At 37.9% G+C, this 17,656-nt stretch overlaps 1 protein-coding gene across 1 annotated transcript; it reads left to right on the forward strand.

Annotated features, from left to right (window-relative positions):
* The first annotated feature begins 883 nt into the window (after window positions 1-883).
* slc6a1b (solute carrier family 6 member 1b) lies at window positions 884-15,615 on the forward strand. The gene is made up of 15 exons (XM_020628965.2): window positions 884-1,286; window positions 2,606-3,033; window positions 3,337-3,468; window positions 3,702-3,802; window positions 4,280-4,389; window positions 4,860-4,992; window positions 5,911-6,045; window positions 6,622-6,725; window positions 7,262-7,386; window positions 7,745-7,857; window positions 8,041-8,172; window positions 10,004-10,106; window positions 10,271-10,371; window positions 10,835-11,002; window positions 12,989-15,615. Exons 2-15 carry the CDS (start codon window positions 2,787-2,789, stop codon window positions 13,100-13,102), a joined length of 1,818 nt encoding a protein of 605 aa, XP_020484621.1. The 5' UTR covers window positions 884-1,286; window positions 2,606-2,786; the 3' UTR covers window positions 13,103-15,615.
* The last annotated feature ends 2,041 nt before the right edge of the window (window positions 15,616-17,656 follow it).

A 17,656-nucleotide genomic window follows, 5' to 3' on the forward strand; every position in this document is an offset into this window, starting at 1 on the left:
AATACGGATGATGCATCAATAACTTTAAATGAAACCTCTTTGGCATCAGAATATCACAAACCAAGATAACATATCAAAGACTTACTTTAAAAAAAAAGAAAAGAAAACACCTAAATCACAGTTTTTATTGAACCAACTTTTTTCCTTCCCAAAGGGCAGATGTAAGTTTTTCTATGTTAACGTTGTTTTAATCCTGAGTCATTTTCGCGATTTAAACTTCAACTGTTAAACCCTGTGAAAGTCTAATCTCCCAGCGAGACCCTAATAATTTATCTCGATGTGGGAGTTAGTCTGCATTTAAGACCGCTCATTTGGGATGTTCCACAAGGGTATTTCATTTTGGAAGACAGTGGGCTAAGAAGATTATAAGCACAGTTTTCAATTTATCTCACAAACCCTGGCTCCCTTTATTGGCTGCAACCATCTTATCATGTTTTGCCAGGAGCTAAAGTAGTTATTGGCATCTTCCTCTTGGAGTTGTTGCATTTGATGCAACATTACACTTCTTATTTTTACTCATAGTGTGGCCTTCTTCCACAAACCGTTTCATGTTACTCACCAAAAAGTTAAAGGGATGAAAGTTTAGAATAAAACTGTGAATTTTTGTCAAACTAGTGCACTTAAGTGTCATTTAAGGCAACTTGATAGTATCTTTTCATCTTCAGAGATAATAGCAAAGACAACAAGAGGATGCCACCAAATGCAATTAAACCTTATGAGTCTGTTAAAACATCAAATGGCCTTTTGTTTCATCAAAAAGAGAAGAAAGAGAGACAGAGAGAGAAAGAGGGAGAGAGAGAGGGAGGGAGAGAGAGTGAGTGAGAAGTTGCTGATGTGAAAAAAAACCTCCTGGAGTAAGGATATAAAACCTTGAGACAAGAGGATGCTCCTCTCTCAAACCCGCTGCCATCTCAGTGGTGGAAATGTTGGAGTTGGGGAGGGTCGACTTTGAGGTGACATTGACGCTATGTAGATGAGAGTGAGGATCCTGCGCTCCATGTTACGTCCCTACTCGCTTCAACTCAGACGGCGGCAGCTCCTTTCCCCATCTTCTCTCCCCTCTTCTCTTTCAGCACCACTCCTTTCAGGACAGCACCTCGCTCTCAAAGACGCACTTGTCCACTATCCTCCCCCCTAAGGATCGTATATTTGCTCACTGGCATCGGATGCAAGTTTTCACCTTGGTTTTATTCTTACAAGTGCAAGGAAATAACTTTTTTTTTTTTTAAATCCAAATCAGGATTTTCCCACCAGGGAAACAATCTGGAAAATAACGAGTTATCATTGTAAGTATACAGAATGGATTTAATATCGAATAGAAAAAGAAGCGTTTGTTGACACATTTATTACAAGCGAGGACTACTGAGGAATTTGGCACATGCAGATGCGCTGAATTTGGCAAAGCGCGCGGATGTGCGACTGCACTTCAGTTAATGGCGACGAGAGAGACTCGTCTCATTAGGGTCATAAGGTTTTGATGCTTCAGTTCTGCAAGGACAAGTTTTAAATATGTCAAATGAATAAGTGTCAGATATTTTGGAGGGAAATCACGTCTTTGCTCTCTAAATTCCGTTATTTTGAGGTTGTGCGGCTGGTTTTTTTTAAGAGAACATTAACGTAAATAGGAATAAGATACCATAAAATGTCTTTCTGAATATTGTGCTCAGTAAGTAATACATGTAAAGATCTGTGACCATGTTGCCTATATGCGCTTTACAATTACGCACGCGAGGTGATGAAGAGCATCGGAAGCGCGCTCAACATTTTTATCATTATCATTTTGCACTATGAAATTTAAAAGAACCCTCCGATTTAAATGAAGGACTTTACATTGAAATATAGAAATTTTGATACGCAGTCGCACGTTAATTGTTTTTTATTTAAATAAAAAATAAAATGTGTTTTTTTAATGTATCGTGCAGATATTTGATAAAAAAATAAGTCTATTCAAAGGCTCCAGTGAGTTATGGTCTCTGCAGGTGATTCATTAGACTTTATCGCAGCGTCTGACTCCTAAATGTGTTTAATTGCCCCTCTCTTGTACCGGAGCAGAAGGAAGTGGGCCATTGAATCTGGAGTGTAATGAATCACGGACAAAAGCAGGCTCTAAATTTTTGCTAACATGCATTCACTCCAGGCCATTAAAAGTGATTCTTATTGCATGAGAAGTCTTTATTTCACCCCGTGGGGTTCACGGATCGAGGGGCAAGTTTTTTTTTTCTCTCTTGACGTCCTCTGAAGAAATGTCATGCAGTTAGAATTGACGAATACAACAACGTGTTAAAACTACTTTAAAGCAAGTAGTCGAGGGAAAATACAAATTAATACGGTAAAGAATAATAACTTGGTCACATGTTCAAAACGTGAACTGGAAAATCAATTGACATCCAAATAAACTGAACTACACAGATTTTTTTAGTTTAAAGTTTATCACTTTAAAAATGTAAGATATAAATAGAGATATGATTCTGACATCAACACCTGCTATTAAAACTAAGGAAAAAATCTGACAAGAATTTGTAATAGAATCATGTGAATGTACCTAATCAAATTGAAATCCACATTTTCTTATCGCTTATTCACCTCATTTAATTGTATTTTTCAGGGTCGCAGGACCTCTGCTAGCTGCCCCTTCGTCTGGTTTTCACACTCACACTACCCCGAATATTCATCTCTACTCGGCTGATTTCTGCGAGCTGGACGACAGAGAAGCTTCTCTCTGCTTGGACGGGTGCTGAAATTTCCTTCTCTCCACTGGTCAGGACTATCCAACACGCGCAGTCACCATGGCCACCAACGGGACCAAAGCCTCGGACGGACACGTCTTAACGGAGACTGTGAACGACGCCCCCAGCACCACACCAAACGACAAACCCAAAACCTTGGTGGTGAAAGTGCAGAAGACAAAAAAAGATTTGCCCGAGAGAGAAACGTGGGGTGGCAAATTTGACTTTCTTCTCTCTTGTGTCGGATACGCAATCGGACTCGGAAATGTCTGGAGATTTCCTTATTTATGTGGAAAAAACGGAGGAGGTAATCCGGAATTCTTGGCATCCCCCCCCCCCCCCAATTATCCATACATCAAAAGGAATGCACCAGAACCTGCCTGTTTGCTCCCAGAGGTTTTTTAAATTAGAATAAATCTAAAGCGTATTTCCCTGCCGCATCTAAGCCATGCGTAATTGCGCACCAGCGAAAGCCTGCGCGGTGATTTCGGCCGCAGTTTGAAACCAAATACTCCCTTATTCATCATATATCTAATCTGGATGATGATTTATGTCAATGGTTTGTGATTTACCCTCACTTACACCCCTTTACCTCCCTCCTTTCATTCAGGGGCCTTCTTGATTCCCTACTTTTTGACCCTGATATTTGCTGGTATGCCCTTGTTCTTTCTGGAGACGGCTCTTGGTCAGTACACGTCTATTGGAGGGCTTGGCGTGTGGAAGCTGGCCCCCATGTTCAAAGGTATTAGACACTTTAATGTTATCCTAAAGACCCTTAAATAGGCTTTAAATGTCATGTGGATGATTCATGGAGACCAGGTTGATTAACAGACATAGCTAAAGTCTTTAATTGGGTCTCCCTGTAATTATGTAACTGAGGTCAAAGGTTAGCACTCCAATTAAAGACCAATGCTTTTTAACATCTTTTATATATGTTATATATTGTGTCATAATAATTATTATTATTATTTTCAGGTGTGGGTCTGGCTGCCGCTGTTCTGTCCTTCTGGCTAAATATCTATTACATTGTGATCATTTCCTGGGCTATTTACTATCTGTACAACTCCTTCACTACTGTGAGTATTTCATTTATTTATTCATAGTATTTCCTAATAACTTGTAATGTTAAGATTTCAATAGTTTCTCGAAATATAGGTGTTAAAAATCCAAACGTAGTTGTTTAAATGAGGGTGCAGATTTTCCTTTTGCTTAATTTTGTTTGTTTGTGTTGTCAGGTTGTAATTTTTAACATAGTAACCCCTTTAGTTAAGTGTCTGGTTCAGCTTGCCAGCACCTTTTATATAAGGCTGCACAGCCTTTAATAGGGTATGACATTTATTACTTCCTTTCCCACATAATTAGCACCTTACACAAGGTATTGATAAATGCATTTGGTGATGAGGCATTCAACCTCTGAGAAAAGCATGAAATCTCAATGAGTATCATGGTCTTGGCTGCTTGACAGCCAGAGAGAAAGGGACCCAGCAGTGGGAGAGTGGTCCGAGTAAAAAGAGCTGTGTGATTTTTCTTCTTTTTTTCCTCTTGAATTTCAGGACCTGCCATGGCAGAGTTGTGGCAATCCCTGGAACACAGACCGCTGCTACACAAACTACAGCATCGCGGACACCAGAAACCTTACCAGCGCTGTGGTGGAGTTCTGGGAGTAAGCAGAACAAAAGAGTCTGTTTAGATCACAAGGATTCTGCTCTGTTTGGAACAGATTTAACCAACACAGAAAGGTCATGGTTCCAAATGTGCCTAAGAAGATGAGGGTTAGAGTGTGATATGGCCATTGGAAATGGTCACCATATGGTTCACCTAATCTGTCAATTTCATCCATCTCCAGATAGATCTGGAAGAGAGATCTTGGGGAATTTTATACTCAAGGGCCAAAACCATGCTTAGAGGAAAAAAACATGTAAAAATGCATGTTGACATCTATGTATACAGGCATGATTTTCCACAACTGAAAGACCTTTAAAAACGTTTGTAGGGAGAAAAGAAAACCAGGGATATGGGTCATTTAAGCACATGAAGACATTTGCTCCCATATTTGTTTGTTCACATATTCGTTTGTGCATGTATGATGGGGCATTTGTATACTATAGTAAGATCTATTTCCTCCCTTTACAGACGTAACATGCATCAGATGACTGATGGCCTAGAGAAGCCCGGGGAGATCAGGGTCCCACTGGCTATAACACTCGCCATAGCATGGGTGCTTGTCTATTTCTGTATCTGGAAAGGGGTCAGCTGGACTGGCAAAGTAAGTACATGGATACAAAACAAATGGTTAAATTAAACTCCATCAGGTAATGAATTTCTTTCAACTTAATGTTCAAGGTCATAGTCTTGATACAATGACGTCTTGGATTGTCGGCGTGATTTAAGGGATTTGTGATTACATAACTTCAATTAACCCTTTATCTAGCCAATTGTACTTTGTTATTCTGTTATACCAGCAAATGATTGGCTAACTTTATGAAGTTTACTGTCAAAACATTTGAAAATCATTAAAAAAACTTTATTAAGACAATCTGTGATACGCAGTACTCTGCCTTAACTACTATCTTTCACCAGAAGACTTTCACATTGTACTAAAATGTCTCACAAGTAAAAATTACCTTAAGTATGTTGAGCACCTTCACATTCCTGAAAGGGATGCAAGATCATACACTTTGACATTTCTAATGCTTTTCGTTCTAGTTTAAAACTGGTTAAAAGTTGTGTTTTAAACTTAGATCCTTATATGGTCTTTAGCATTGTCAATGGCAGTATCTCAGTTCATTTAGTTTGTATTCTTCAGATTCAATTATCAATGATCCGAGTTCTATTGACAATGGTAGATCAGTGCGGAGAGTAGAGTTAGCTCATTTAAAGAGGGAAATAGTGCACTGAGAGTGTGTTGAACATAACCATCGTTGGGTCATGTTGCCTCTGGGGAATGGCTGACTAGGTCACTGTGCTGCTCTGTGCTGTAGGGACGCTGCCACAATACTGTAACACGTTTCATGTTGCCTTCAGTAACTTAATGGTCTTAATGGTTTTTTTCACTTCTTCTAAAGTCCTGTTGCATTGCCAGAGAAATGTTCCAAGTTCAATTTTGCTCACAAGCTGTTTAATTCAATAAGTTCCTTTTGGCAGACAGTATTCTTCTTTTTAACACTGACTTTGTGTCCCATAGGTGGTGTACTTCTCAGCCACGTACCCTTACTTTATGCTGTTCATCCTGTTTTGTCGTGGTGTCACTCTACCTGGTGCATATGATGGAATCGTCTTCTATATCACACCAGACTTTGAAAAACTGAAGGAGTCCGGGGTATGATTTCTGATTTCCCTTCACTTGCTCAACACATGCCTTTTGTGTCTAGTCAAGATGGTGCAGTTGAAAGAGAAGAAATTCTATAGGTTTTCAGATATCTGTTAAATAGCATGTATTTAGACTCATGCATCTATGTACAAACATTTAAAAACCCCATATGATAGGGTTTATTACCGATGCCTCCATGTTTTATTCAGTGGTGATTGTGAATACGTTAAATAGCTACATCATTATAGCTGAAGTGTAAAAAAAAAAGATAAAGCTAAATAAGATGAGGAGACACTTTGAGAGAGAACAATCCTACTGGTTTTGGTCAATTCTGACATGAAGCAGTAGGCTCAGAGGGCATCAGATACAGGTCCATGTATCATGAGACAGCCCTGTAATATTACATTTTCCTAGGGAAAATATCGTCAGAAGTTCCTGCTATTATCATCAAAGGTTTACAAGGGACATGATGCATTATTGCAAGCCTATATCAAGACTGCTTATCTAGCTTTGTCAAAATGAAATAAATTTATTAGGCATCTAACAGGTCAATTTAGCCTCTTTTGTCTCATCTTTGTTTGTCAGGTATGGCTGGATGCTGCTACTCAGATCTTCTTTTCCTATGGGCTGGGATTAGGCTCTCTGATTGCTCTTGGCAGCTACAATCCGTTTAATAACAATGTATACAGGTATGTGATTATAACATTTTGTATTTCAGATACATATCACAAGCATTAAATACCAGTTTAGATGACAATTTATGTCTAAAACTGGCCACAATAACATCCATTTCTTTAAAGAAGAGCGTGCAGATGTATGTCTGTCAATGGGATTATTTTTGGTTTCCTGGCAACATAGTGTCTGCTGCACCTTCTATTTTGGGACTATTTGAGCCTCCAGCTCTATCATTCGTGTTATTATTGTGGCTCCGTTATACACTCAATGGCAAAGGCGTTTGGTTTGCATCACCCACAGTCACAATGTCGAAAAAGCTGGAGCACAACTATTGTGGTTACCCAAAAAATAAAAAATAAACTGCTGGAGCTCTCCGCCATTTAAAAAAACACAGTTCAATATAAACGTACTCAGCGGCTGTGCATCTGCAGGATGCAAAATGGCTCTCCACTGTCCCCTCCCCCTTGTCTCTCCACAATGTGTGACGGGTTGATAAGGAATTGATACAGGCTTGACAATGGCTGCCTTGTGCTTTGTCTCCCCCCTTCAGAGATTCCATCATTGTCTGCTGCATCAACTCCTTCACCAGCATGTTCGCTGGCTTTGTCATCTTCTCCATCGTGGGATTCATGTCCAATGTAACAAAGAGACCCATCGCTGATGTGGCAGCCTCAGGTAATTGCAATCAATGTTGAAACTCAATAGTGACAATAGGCAATAAGCAAAGGTACTTCAAACATTGCAAAAATAATCCTTTGAAATTGCTTAATGTTTTTCTTTCAGGCAGAAAGGAAAGGTTTAAGCTTGTCACTATTTGTAAATTCTGATGTCTGGGGTTATTGGAAAGACAATTGCTTGGAGAGTTTGCAAAATTCTCCAAGCAGGTACTCAAGTTTGACCTTCAGCACTCAAACTTTGTTCTCTGACTGTTAGGATTTTGAACAATGTAGTGCTCATTGTATGTTTATTTGTGTTAAAAGAATGTAGACCATTTTTTCCTATCAGCACGTCTTTAATACTTGTCTTTTGTCAGGACCTGGCCTGGCGTTTTTGGCATATCCTGAGGCGGTCACTCAGCTCCCAATATCGCCTCTCTGGGCCATACTCTTTTTCTCAATGTTGCTGATGCTGGGAATTGACAGCCAGGTAAATATATTTCAACAAAGGTGGTGGATTTTGGGCCAGATTCTTAACCAGAGCATAGATTATAAAGCTTCTTTTTTAAATTCTTTGACCAATAAACAAACAATACAGAGATAATAAAAATTTTCATCTTTGGCTACAGAATATGACTTCACAGATGACTCTTTGTTTTGACTATCTCTGCAGTTCTGCACCGTGGAAGGTTTCATCACTGCACTGGTTGATGAATTCCCTCATGTTCTCCGAAAACGCAGAGAGATCTTCATTGCAATTGTCTGCCTTATTTCTTACATCATTGGACTTTCCAACATCACACAGGTAAACACTTTATCTCAATGTATTATCCACGTTTGTTTTACAATATTACTGGGAAGTTAGTTCAAATGCACTCACTGCACACTGTATGCAACACTATAGTGATATTGCCAAAGAACTGTACACCTTACAGGAGAATAATAAGTTGACCTTTACTTAACTGAGTAAACATGTTAAATATTGACTTTGCATGCATCAATATATTTTTATTTTAGATGCTACATTTCTGTCACGTTGTTACAGGATGATTAAACATTTTCCACAGACTTGCAAGCATCCCAGAGGAACGTGGTTTGACCTTAGCAGGTGACCCAGTAACCTGAAATGCTGTTAACTCAGTTAGGTTGTTAACTCAGCAAGACAAGTGGCCCTTGTGTGAAATCCCTTAGGTTAAAAAAAAGGTCAAGGAGTCTTACTCCCTCTGAGACTCTTGTTCCTGGCTGAAGTGGTTCAGGTCATTTAGCATCAGTTTGTAGACTGCAACATGAAGGAGATTTTCAACCATGATTTAGTTTTAGTAAAGATGGTGATTTGTTCAATTGAATTGACCTTTCTGTCCTACATGTTTTGTATTTTTGTATTTAATGCCCTTATATACCAGGCCAAAATCTAGCCTTGAACAGCACTTTGGTGGATGACATGGCACATCTAATGGCTGTATTTCCATGACATTTGTAGAGTATATTTATGATCCACAGGGAATACATTTGTTTTTATTGACCCCCTTACCCTTCTCCTAGCCCCAATGTCAGGACACAAATTCCATCTGAAATTCCACCTGCTTTAAAATATATATATTCGGGGGAAAACACCTATGAAACATCAACTGAACGCACCACTCCTCAGAGTGTAACGTCTAACTATATTGAGCACTCCAAGAGAGTACACCTCTCAATCCCCTATGGTCAAAATGCCACAGTTGCACACGTAATATTTAATTTACCCCATGTCATGCCTTGGGAGAATAACCAATCGTCCCATTTAAAAGATTATATGTTGAATATAATGAAGAAAAAACAAGTCACTGTTCTTGGTCACTATAATTTTACCATGAAGGCTCTCTTGAACGGAAAAAAATGTTACGCTTGAAGGAATTCTTATTCTTCTTTTTTAGAATACAGTGCAGAACATCAAACCTTTATTTTTTTATAAAGATGATAGTATTTGCACTATCATCAATTTGAAGCAGCACCCCACACAATTAATAGTGACAGTAGGAGATTAGATTCAAAAGAAAAAAAGCCAAAGTCACTGAGTCATAAGTGAGCAAAAAGTTGTCAACCATGCTTCTGAGTCTGCTTACTTGAGAGCTAAAAATGACTGAATCACTGCAGGCCAAGGTCATGTTGGCCAATCACACTTGAAGATGCTGCTTTGTCCCTTCTGCCAAACTCAATTTCCATCATACCACACGCACAGTCCTTCTAGAATAAGGCAGCAAACCGAATCATAGCTACAGGCGGGCAAAAACAGATCTTCACAGGGTGAAACTTGACAAAAAGAAGCAAGTCCTTCTAAACTGGCCAGCATGATGACCTGTTAACTGAAGACACAGACCTAAAATGTTTCAAGAAGTTTTATCTTCCACAGCCCTGTTTGTGCTGCACATGCCCAGCTTACACACGGTAGTCTTAGCACCAGTTCTGTCCTCACCAATGAAACATCACTGATTCTCACCAGCCACAGCCGGTGGTGCTCCCACCCTTGATGTCATTCCACTTGACCGATTTAGTTCTGTCCAGCATGTCCAATACTATAATCGTTACTTCAATGTTTTCCCTTTGTCTTCTGCAGTCTTGTAATCTTTTCTTTTTTCCTGTGTTTCTTCTTACAGGGTGGACTGTATGTGTTCAAGCTGTTTGACTACTACTCAGCTAGTGGGATGTGTTTGCTCTTCCTGGTCTTTTTTGAGTGCGTCTCCATTTCCTGGTTTTATGGTAAGCCACACTTCAGTCTGAGTAACCTTCTTAAATATGTTTTTTTTCCCCATGTAAAATAATTCTGCACATATTTGACTTGAGACAATAAATCATGCACTGCACAAAATATGAATGCTGCACAAAACTTGACTCTGTTCATCATGCTTTTTCTTTGGTTTCAGGTGTAAACAAATTCTATGACAACATTGAGGAAATGATTGGCCACAGGCCTTGTCTTTGGTGGAAGGCCTGCTGGGTTGTTTTCACTCCACTCATTGTGGCTGTAAGTGTTATCTCGGGGTAATATGCAGAATTTAACCAACAATGGTACAAGCACAAGGGAAAAACAACCAATCATGGACAATGTTTAGCTTTATAATGTCTGACTGAAGCCATGTACATAGACTTAATTCAATGTGTGTATTCAGAAATATGCTTTGTTTCACTAGCTAGATGGTTATGTGCAAAAAAAAAAAGAAAGTCAAATGGTGTTTACTGAACTATTTTTACTTGAGGCCTGGCTTTAGTAAATCTTAGTGCCCTATGCTTAAATAGCATTACCATCAAAATGGTATGACGAAGAGCTTTTCCTAAATTTCTTTAATGAAGCATTTCTTCCTGTGTATAGCCAAGCACTTAGAAAAGTGTCATCTTTGTTACAAAAGTTGTGTATTTCTGCAGTTTTAACTTCCTCTGAGCATGATGATAAATGTGCTGAAATATATCTTCTCTTTCCGCTTGTTCAGGGAGTCTTCTTGTTCAGTGCAGTGGAGATGGTCCCCCTGACCTTGGGTGACTATGTGTTCCCACTCTGGGGCCAGGGGGTCGGCTGGTGCATGGCCCTGTCTTCCATGACTCTCATCCCTGGCTACATGGGTTACATGTTCCTCACACTCAAAGGCACATACAAAGAGGTAAGATCACTGAGACACAGTCTTATCAATGATGCAGTGTACTTGTATATTACTATTTGACCTGTTATTTACTTAAAACTATAGGGCTGTCAAACGACTTAAATGTGAAATTGGGATTATTATTTTGCATTTAAAAGTGAAAAATGTAGGCTTTTATTTTGAAAAATGTTTAAGCTGTCTGGAGCTGAGAGTACTTTACTTGCTGTATGAGTTATGAATTTGAAATAAGGAGTAAGGACCTTATGGTTGAAGGTTTGAAGGTTACAACATTAACTTAACCATGGAAAAAGAAGCTATGAATTAAATGCAATTAACTGGTTAATGGTGACAGCCCTACTTCAAACCAATTTTAATTTAAACTACATTGCACAGAATAACTTTCTTGTCCTTGTACAAGAGGCAGTGAGTGTTACAAAACTACTGATGAAAAATAAAACCATCTACATATCTGTAGATAAACACACACTTTTAAACAAATGGTATTGCTCTACTAAATGTGACGACTGGTATTTAAATACCAAGAGCTTACACCAGCCAGAATGAAATGCAAATCGACTGGCTACAGATTTCCCCAAACATTTGCATCAGTGTACCCCCCCCCCAGAGCATTTCACGCATCTATTAGCTGGTTTGAATTTTAATCTGCAGTCGACAGCAAATCAGGCTCAGTGCTAAGAGTGGATTACTTGGTATGCAAGATTTTGGCTCAAATGTATTATAACATGCTGTATGATAAACCCACTGATGGAATATGGCTCTTTTTAAAGGGTGCTGGTGTTTTGTAAGGATAATGTAATGTAAATGCAACATACATGCCCTGGGGTTATAAAACAGAAGATCCGCTTCAAACATAGAGGAATGCTTGAATGAACATTTAAGGTCAACTTCCGTAATGTTATCCATTATTAAGCCAAAATGTGTGTAGATTTATATCCCTGGCATTTACAGCATTTACACAAGCTGCCAATGAAAGCAGTACTGGAAATGTGATTTAACAGGAAAAAAAGATACTTCACTCTGGACGTTAAAATGCTCATGAGTGATTTAGCTCTGTGCATTGTAACTGCTCTGTGCTTCAATGCTTTAATAATCTCCAAACACAGAGGCATGCTGGGTAGAGTTGTCATAAATTGCCATGAGGAGCATAACAGTGATAAAGGGATTAGTAAAATAGAGTTTCTAATTAGTTCTGTTTAACAATTCCAGATGCCATTTTGCTATAGCAACCACTTAGCATTCAGCAAATGACATTCATTTTTATGCAGCAGAATTATATGCCGCATTATTATTGATCAAGTGCTTGGAATCAATGGCAGATAATACCTTTTCCGGCATCCCATTTACATTGAGAGCTTTTTGATTGCATCTATACCTTCCCTAGTGACAGATAGCTTTATAGACACCACTGACAGAGTAAATGGGCCATAATTGTATGCAGTGCAATGGAGGCTGCCAGAGGCAATGTGCAGGTGTCAGATCCTGCAGTACCAGCTGATGGCTGATTGTCTAATTGTAGCAATCATCCAGCTGATTAGTGCTCTGCACCCAGGTGGACGCTAAAGTTTCAAAAACACTTTATATAAATGCTCTCTGTGCTGCAGAGAATTGGTCCAAAACTACCTAATAGTTGGAATATTAGTGAAGTTTGGAATTAACTGGTATTGTTGGGTTAGTAGAACCAGCACATATGTCAGGTCAACATGTCATGAATATAATTTGTCTATCTTTAGCAGTATTATTTTGTGTAGCTTTATACATAATAATAAATGACTACATGTGTTTTCTAAGAGTATCTTACACAATGTTTACACACAGAGACAGAGGCTGTGCATTCATTATGCTCACAGCTGGTGTGTTTTATTACAGCTTAGGGGGTTTTTCACAAACTTTGCAGCTGCTTAGGCCCTACCACTGGTAGATGACATGGTATTATTTCAGCCCATTTTTCAGCTGTGTGAGTTAAATGGTGTGATTTTTTCCACCCAGCGTCTGCGAATAATGATCAAGCCTTTGGCACTGGTGAAGGCTCAGGAAAATGGCCCCGACCAGCAGACAGAAAATCAGAGTCAGAATCCTGCCAATGAGGAAGCCTACATCTAGAAACTTCTGCCTGTCTCTCTGTCACAATGGACAGAATGGCTATCTACACAGAAGAAACGTAATCAAGGTTGGGAACGACCACCAGACTTCTATGTCTGCTTTTATTCACCTACCTCCTGGGGACACGTGAGACCAACCTGATTACATGCTTATTTTTAGGGGTTTTTCTGTTTGTTTATTTGTATAATACAGAGTTATAAACATAAGAGAAAAAAATACCCAGCAAAATTGTTGTGATATTATGAATTTCATTATGCAAAAAAGTTAGTCTTTTTAGAAAAGGAAATGTGAATTAGGAAATTACTGTATATTGAATATATAATTTAAATTTGGAGGCCCGCGTTGATTCAATAGTATTGTGCATCTTTAAAGATAGTGAGTATACTAAACTACAATTACTGTACAAAGACAAATATTGGTTAAATGCATTTTGCTTGTACATGAAATAAATACATTAAAATGAAAACAGTGTAGTAGGAGACAAATCTTTTTGACAGTGTGTAAATTTAAAATTGAATATTTACCACCTTAAGGCAATGGGAATATGGGAATGTGCAACAGGTAAGGCCAAATCTGCTTGTCTGTGTAAAATATAATTAAGCCAGAATACCACCTCCCCTTGCAGAATACTGCAGTTTGCCTGAAATGTTTACCACCCATGTCTGGGGCTCATTTGAAAAGCACAAACACTAGCACAGGATGAAATTTTGAAGCGTCCAACTTTTTGGGGGCTAGATTTTAACTTGTGAAAAAAAGCAAAATAACTTGCAAAGAAAACATAGCCAGAGACTGTTATACTTGTTTTTTTTGTTTGTTTTTTAAAAAAGAACAATAACTTTATTTTATATGTTGTCTGAATCTTATTTGTAGGATTATTTTTAGGTCATTTTCTATATGTGAGAGTGAGAAGGACCAAAAATACGCTCGAGATGAAAGACTGGTTCAGACATTTGACCCTGTTCATTATATGTGGATAAAATCATGCATCCACTTTGATTCAACAGGGTGCAGTAAGAATTACATAACCGCCTAAAAGCACAATTTCCAAGGTATAAACTAGCATCTTTAACAATAAAGGTGTAGCTAAAACATAAAATGTCCTATCTGCACTTCAGACTACATTTCTCCCTATATTTCTATATCCTTTTCTGACAACCACTTTAGTACTAATTCTGATCTATATGAAAAACTGTGATAGTGAATAGGCAGCAGTGGCAGATGCATTGGAGACTGTATGATGGATTTCTTTGATAGCTACCACTATTCTGACAGGAACCGTTTACTTGTTTATCTCTTTAGTAACCCATTTCTCAGGAACAAAGGTAGACGTGACCAAATTCTCTCAGAAACCACCATTATACACTGAAACATTTCATGCTGTTTTCAAAGACAAGCAACTTTTTAAATTTTGTCCAGGTTCTCCTGTAAATCCAACATGCTAGTCAGGCAGTTACAAACAAGGACAAGTGAATCAGTATTGAGAATTGGTATATCGAATCACTTTGGCACATCCGAAAGCTGATCCAAATGGTTGCCTCTTTTCTGTGTTCAATTCAGTAAGCATAATTTCTTTCAGTGTAAATGAACTGTGATAGCCTTCACTGAGTAATCTTAGTAATAGCCATAGTGTTTTTTGTTTTTTTTTATCCTGTGGCGAGTACAGATTTACAATACCAGACTAAGAGAGAGAAACGTTTGCTTAGTAAAAGAAAAAAGCCGGCAAAAGCACTGTTAAATACAAGGACGAAGCCAGATGCTACAGTATATAGGCCAACACCACTGAAACTATTCCTTTTAAGAGGATAAAATAAAAAACCTATCGTTACATATCAAGTTTGCTCTGCAATATTAAAACCGATATGTAGAAGCTGACTCTGTGAAATACAACAAAAATCAACGTATCACTGCGACGAAGGATCAAAAATATTCGCTTCTGCGTCAGCCTAACGTGAAAGGAATCAGGTTGAATCAGTCCCAATATATTTCCTTTTATTTATGTTTTCTTTTCTGAAAGATATTTGTATTAAAATGTGCAATGACAAAGGATTCCGTGCATTTTGTATAAAGTTACAATACTACAGTTTTCTCTTTTGAATGATGTTGTAAACTGGACTGTGTAATACATGTATCTGTGAATGTCCGTACAGCCTGAGTTTTTCTTTTCTTTGTCTAAATGTTGAACAAAAAGAAGTGATATTATTTGCTGTTTTCTGCAATAATATTATCTCAGAAACTGAAGCACATATCTTTCTCAACTGTAAAAATTATAATTACAATAACAGAATAGAGTAATAATAAAGATGATGATGATAACAATAATGTAATAATACTAAAGTCATAGAAATGTCTAGTCAGAGATTATTGTTTTGTATATTTCTAGCTGTTTCATGGGCCTAATGTAAAATATTATATGTAAAAAAATATAATAAATGTCTTTAGATGGTGTTATATGAAAAAGCATGACAGCAATATATATGTTATCTGCAAAATAAATAAAGATCTATAGATTATAATATCAGTTTCAAGTCATCCTTCTTTTAAAGATTTGGTTATATTTTTGTCCTGTTATAGTTTAAAATGCATAAACAACTTTTTGAATGTTAAAAAAGCATATTGGTTTGTAATGCATATAACTGAAAAGCTACAAGCGCTTCTTATAAAGTTTAATACACTTTTCCAATATACTCTCTCGGATGAGTGAGATGGTTTTGTTTGAAATTAACCTGCTCAATGTTATGCTAATGCTAATGCCTGATTCGTTGCATAAGTGAAAATGAATCAGCCATAATTTCCATCACCGAAAGATATGCTCTCTGTGAACTTAGCTGATTGTTTCAGACAAAATGATTATTTTTACGGTGATATCCTTATGACACCTGCACTGAGAGCTGTGCCAGACACTATAGCTGTCCTGGCTGACAGCCAACCCTTGCAACAATGCACCAGCCATCTCCCTGCTGTAATGCTGGAGTAAGCCTGCATTTGTCATAATCCAAATAAGTAACAAACCATCATAAAATGGAGAGTGAAAAGGTTGCAGATAATTTGTGGACATCTTTATTTCAAGGAAATTATACAAAGGAAAAATTAAAGGGAAAAATGCTTGAAGAACAGCCAAAAACATCAAAATCACACCTCCCCAAATCAACACAATATTGCATACAAATTTAGATGTGTTTTAGCACATCTGATGCATGCGATATAAAGTTAATGATTCTTTACAGTTTTACTTTGTCTCATTTTAAAAGAAGGTCTGCATATATAAACATTAAAAGGGTCAACTTTTAAGTCTGTTGTCTATTTTACAGTCACAATTCAGTCACACAAGTCTCATGAAACAGACAAGAATGTCTGATGTAAATACATCATATAACTCTGACCCTATCATTTACCATGATAACACACCAAAACAGGCAAATAAGAGGTTGGGGAGTGACAATTAGATAAAAAACCACAGAGGCAAACTGATTCCTTGGTATTTCAAATAAATTGACAAATAAACATTTTGACTCTTGTCTTCACCATACATTCAAAGGTCCCTTTCTGTTTTCCTGGAAAGCTGCACAACTGTTTTTCCAACATTTTCCTTTTGTGGTTATATGATATAGATGGACCAACAGCAAAGACTAAGATATGTAAAACGACTTAAGTTTTGACTAATGCAGTGGGATGAAGGAAGAAGGATTCAACAAAAAGTCTTCAAGGGTGAGCAGTATAGGCTTTTGATGATTGAACACTGGGAGTTGGTCCTTTGGGATGTATGAACAGGATTTTCCACTTGAACGTGTCACATAACGAGGTCCACTATTGGGTATGCTATTGATAGTAAGTAAGAGATGATGGCATGTCCTTGTGAAAATAGAGTAAAGCTGAGGTGGCATTGAAGTTTGTTTGGTGCAGCATCGGATGAGAAGGAAATTGAAGATCTGATTTGGTTTAGCTTTTTGGCTGGAAGTGTAGTTTGTGTTGATTGTGACTAAAATAAATTCAAAGGATGTGGACTATGGGATTGCAGGATGGGAGATAAGTTAAGTCACAGAAGGTAGTCAAAAGTGGGTGGAGGGATTGAGTAAGTGATCAGGAATTGCCCCATAGATGGCTAATAATTAGCATCCTATGGTTGTAAGTCAGAATCTGGCAGAGATGGGCTAAGGGTGATCAATAATTACATATAATGGCTGCTTTTCAACCAATTTATAATTGGTTGAAAAGCAGGGAAAAACAGTTGTGACACATAACATTGAAACAATTTGCACCTTGTCAGTGGACACACAAGTACAGCCAGAAGAAGAGTGGGAAAGGCTTTCAGAGCTTGAACTGAAATGAGCATTTCTTTGTATAAATACAGTACATGTTAGATTGACTTGAGCTTGTATAGCGCTCTCTACTACTCAAAGCAGATTTTGAGCATTTTACAGTGCATGTCACAAATACTCATTCACACCACGCCTTCACACACTGATGGCAGAGGTTGAAATGTAAAGTGTCCATCAGTATTAACTAATCCCATTCACACATTCATACACCACTGATGCAGCAGCAGGAGCAATCTGG

Source organism: Labrus bergylta, chromosome 5, assembly GCF_963930695.1.
Source record: "Labrus bergylta chromosome 5, fLabBer1.1, whole genome shotgun sequence".
NCBI lineage: Eukaryota > Metazoa > Chordata > Actinopteri > Labriformes > Labridae > Labrus > Labrus bergylta.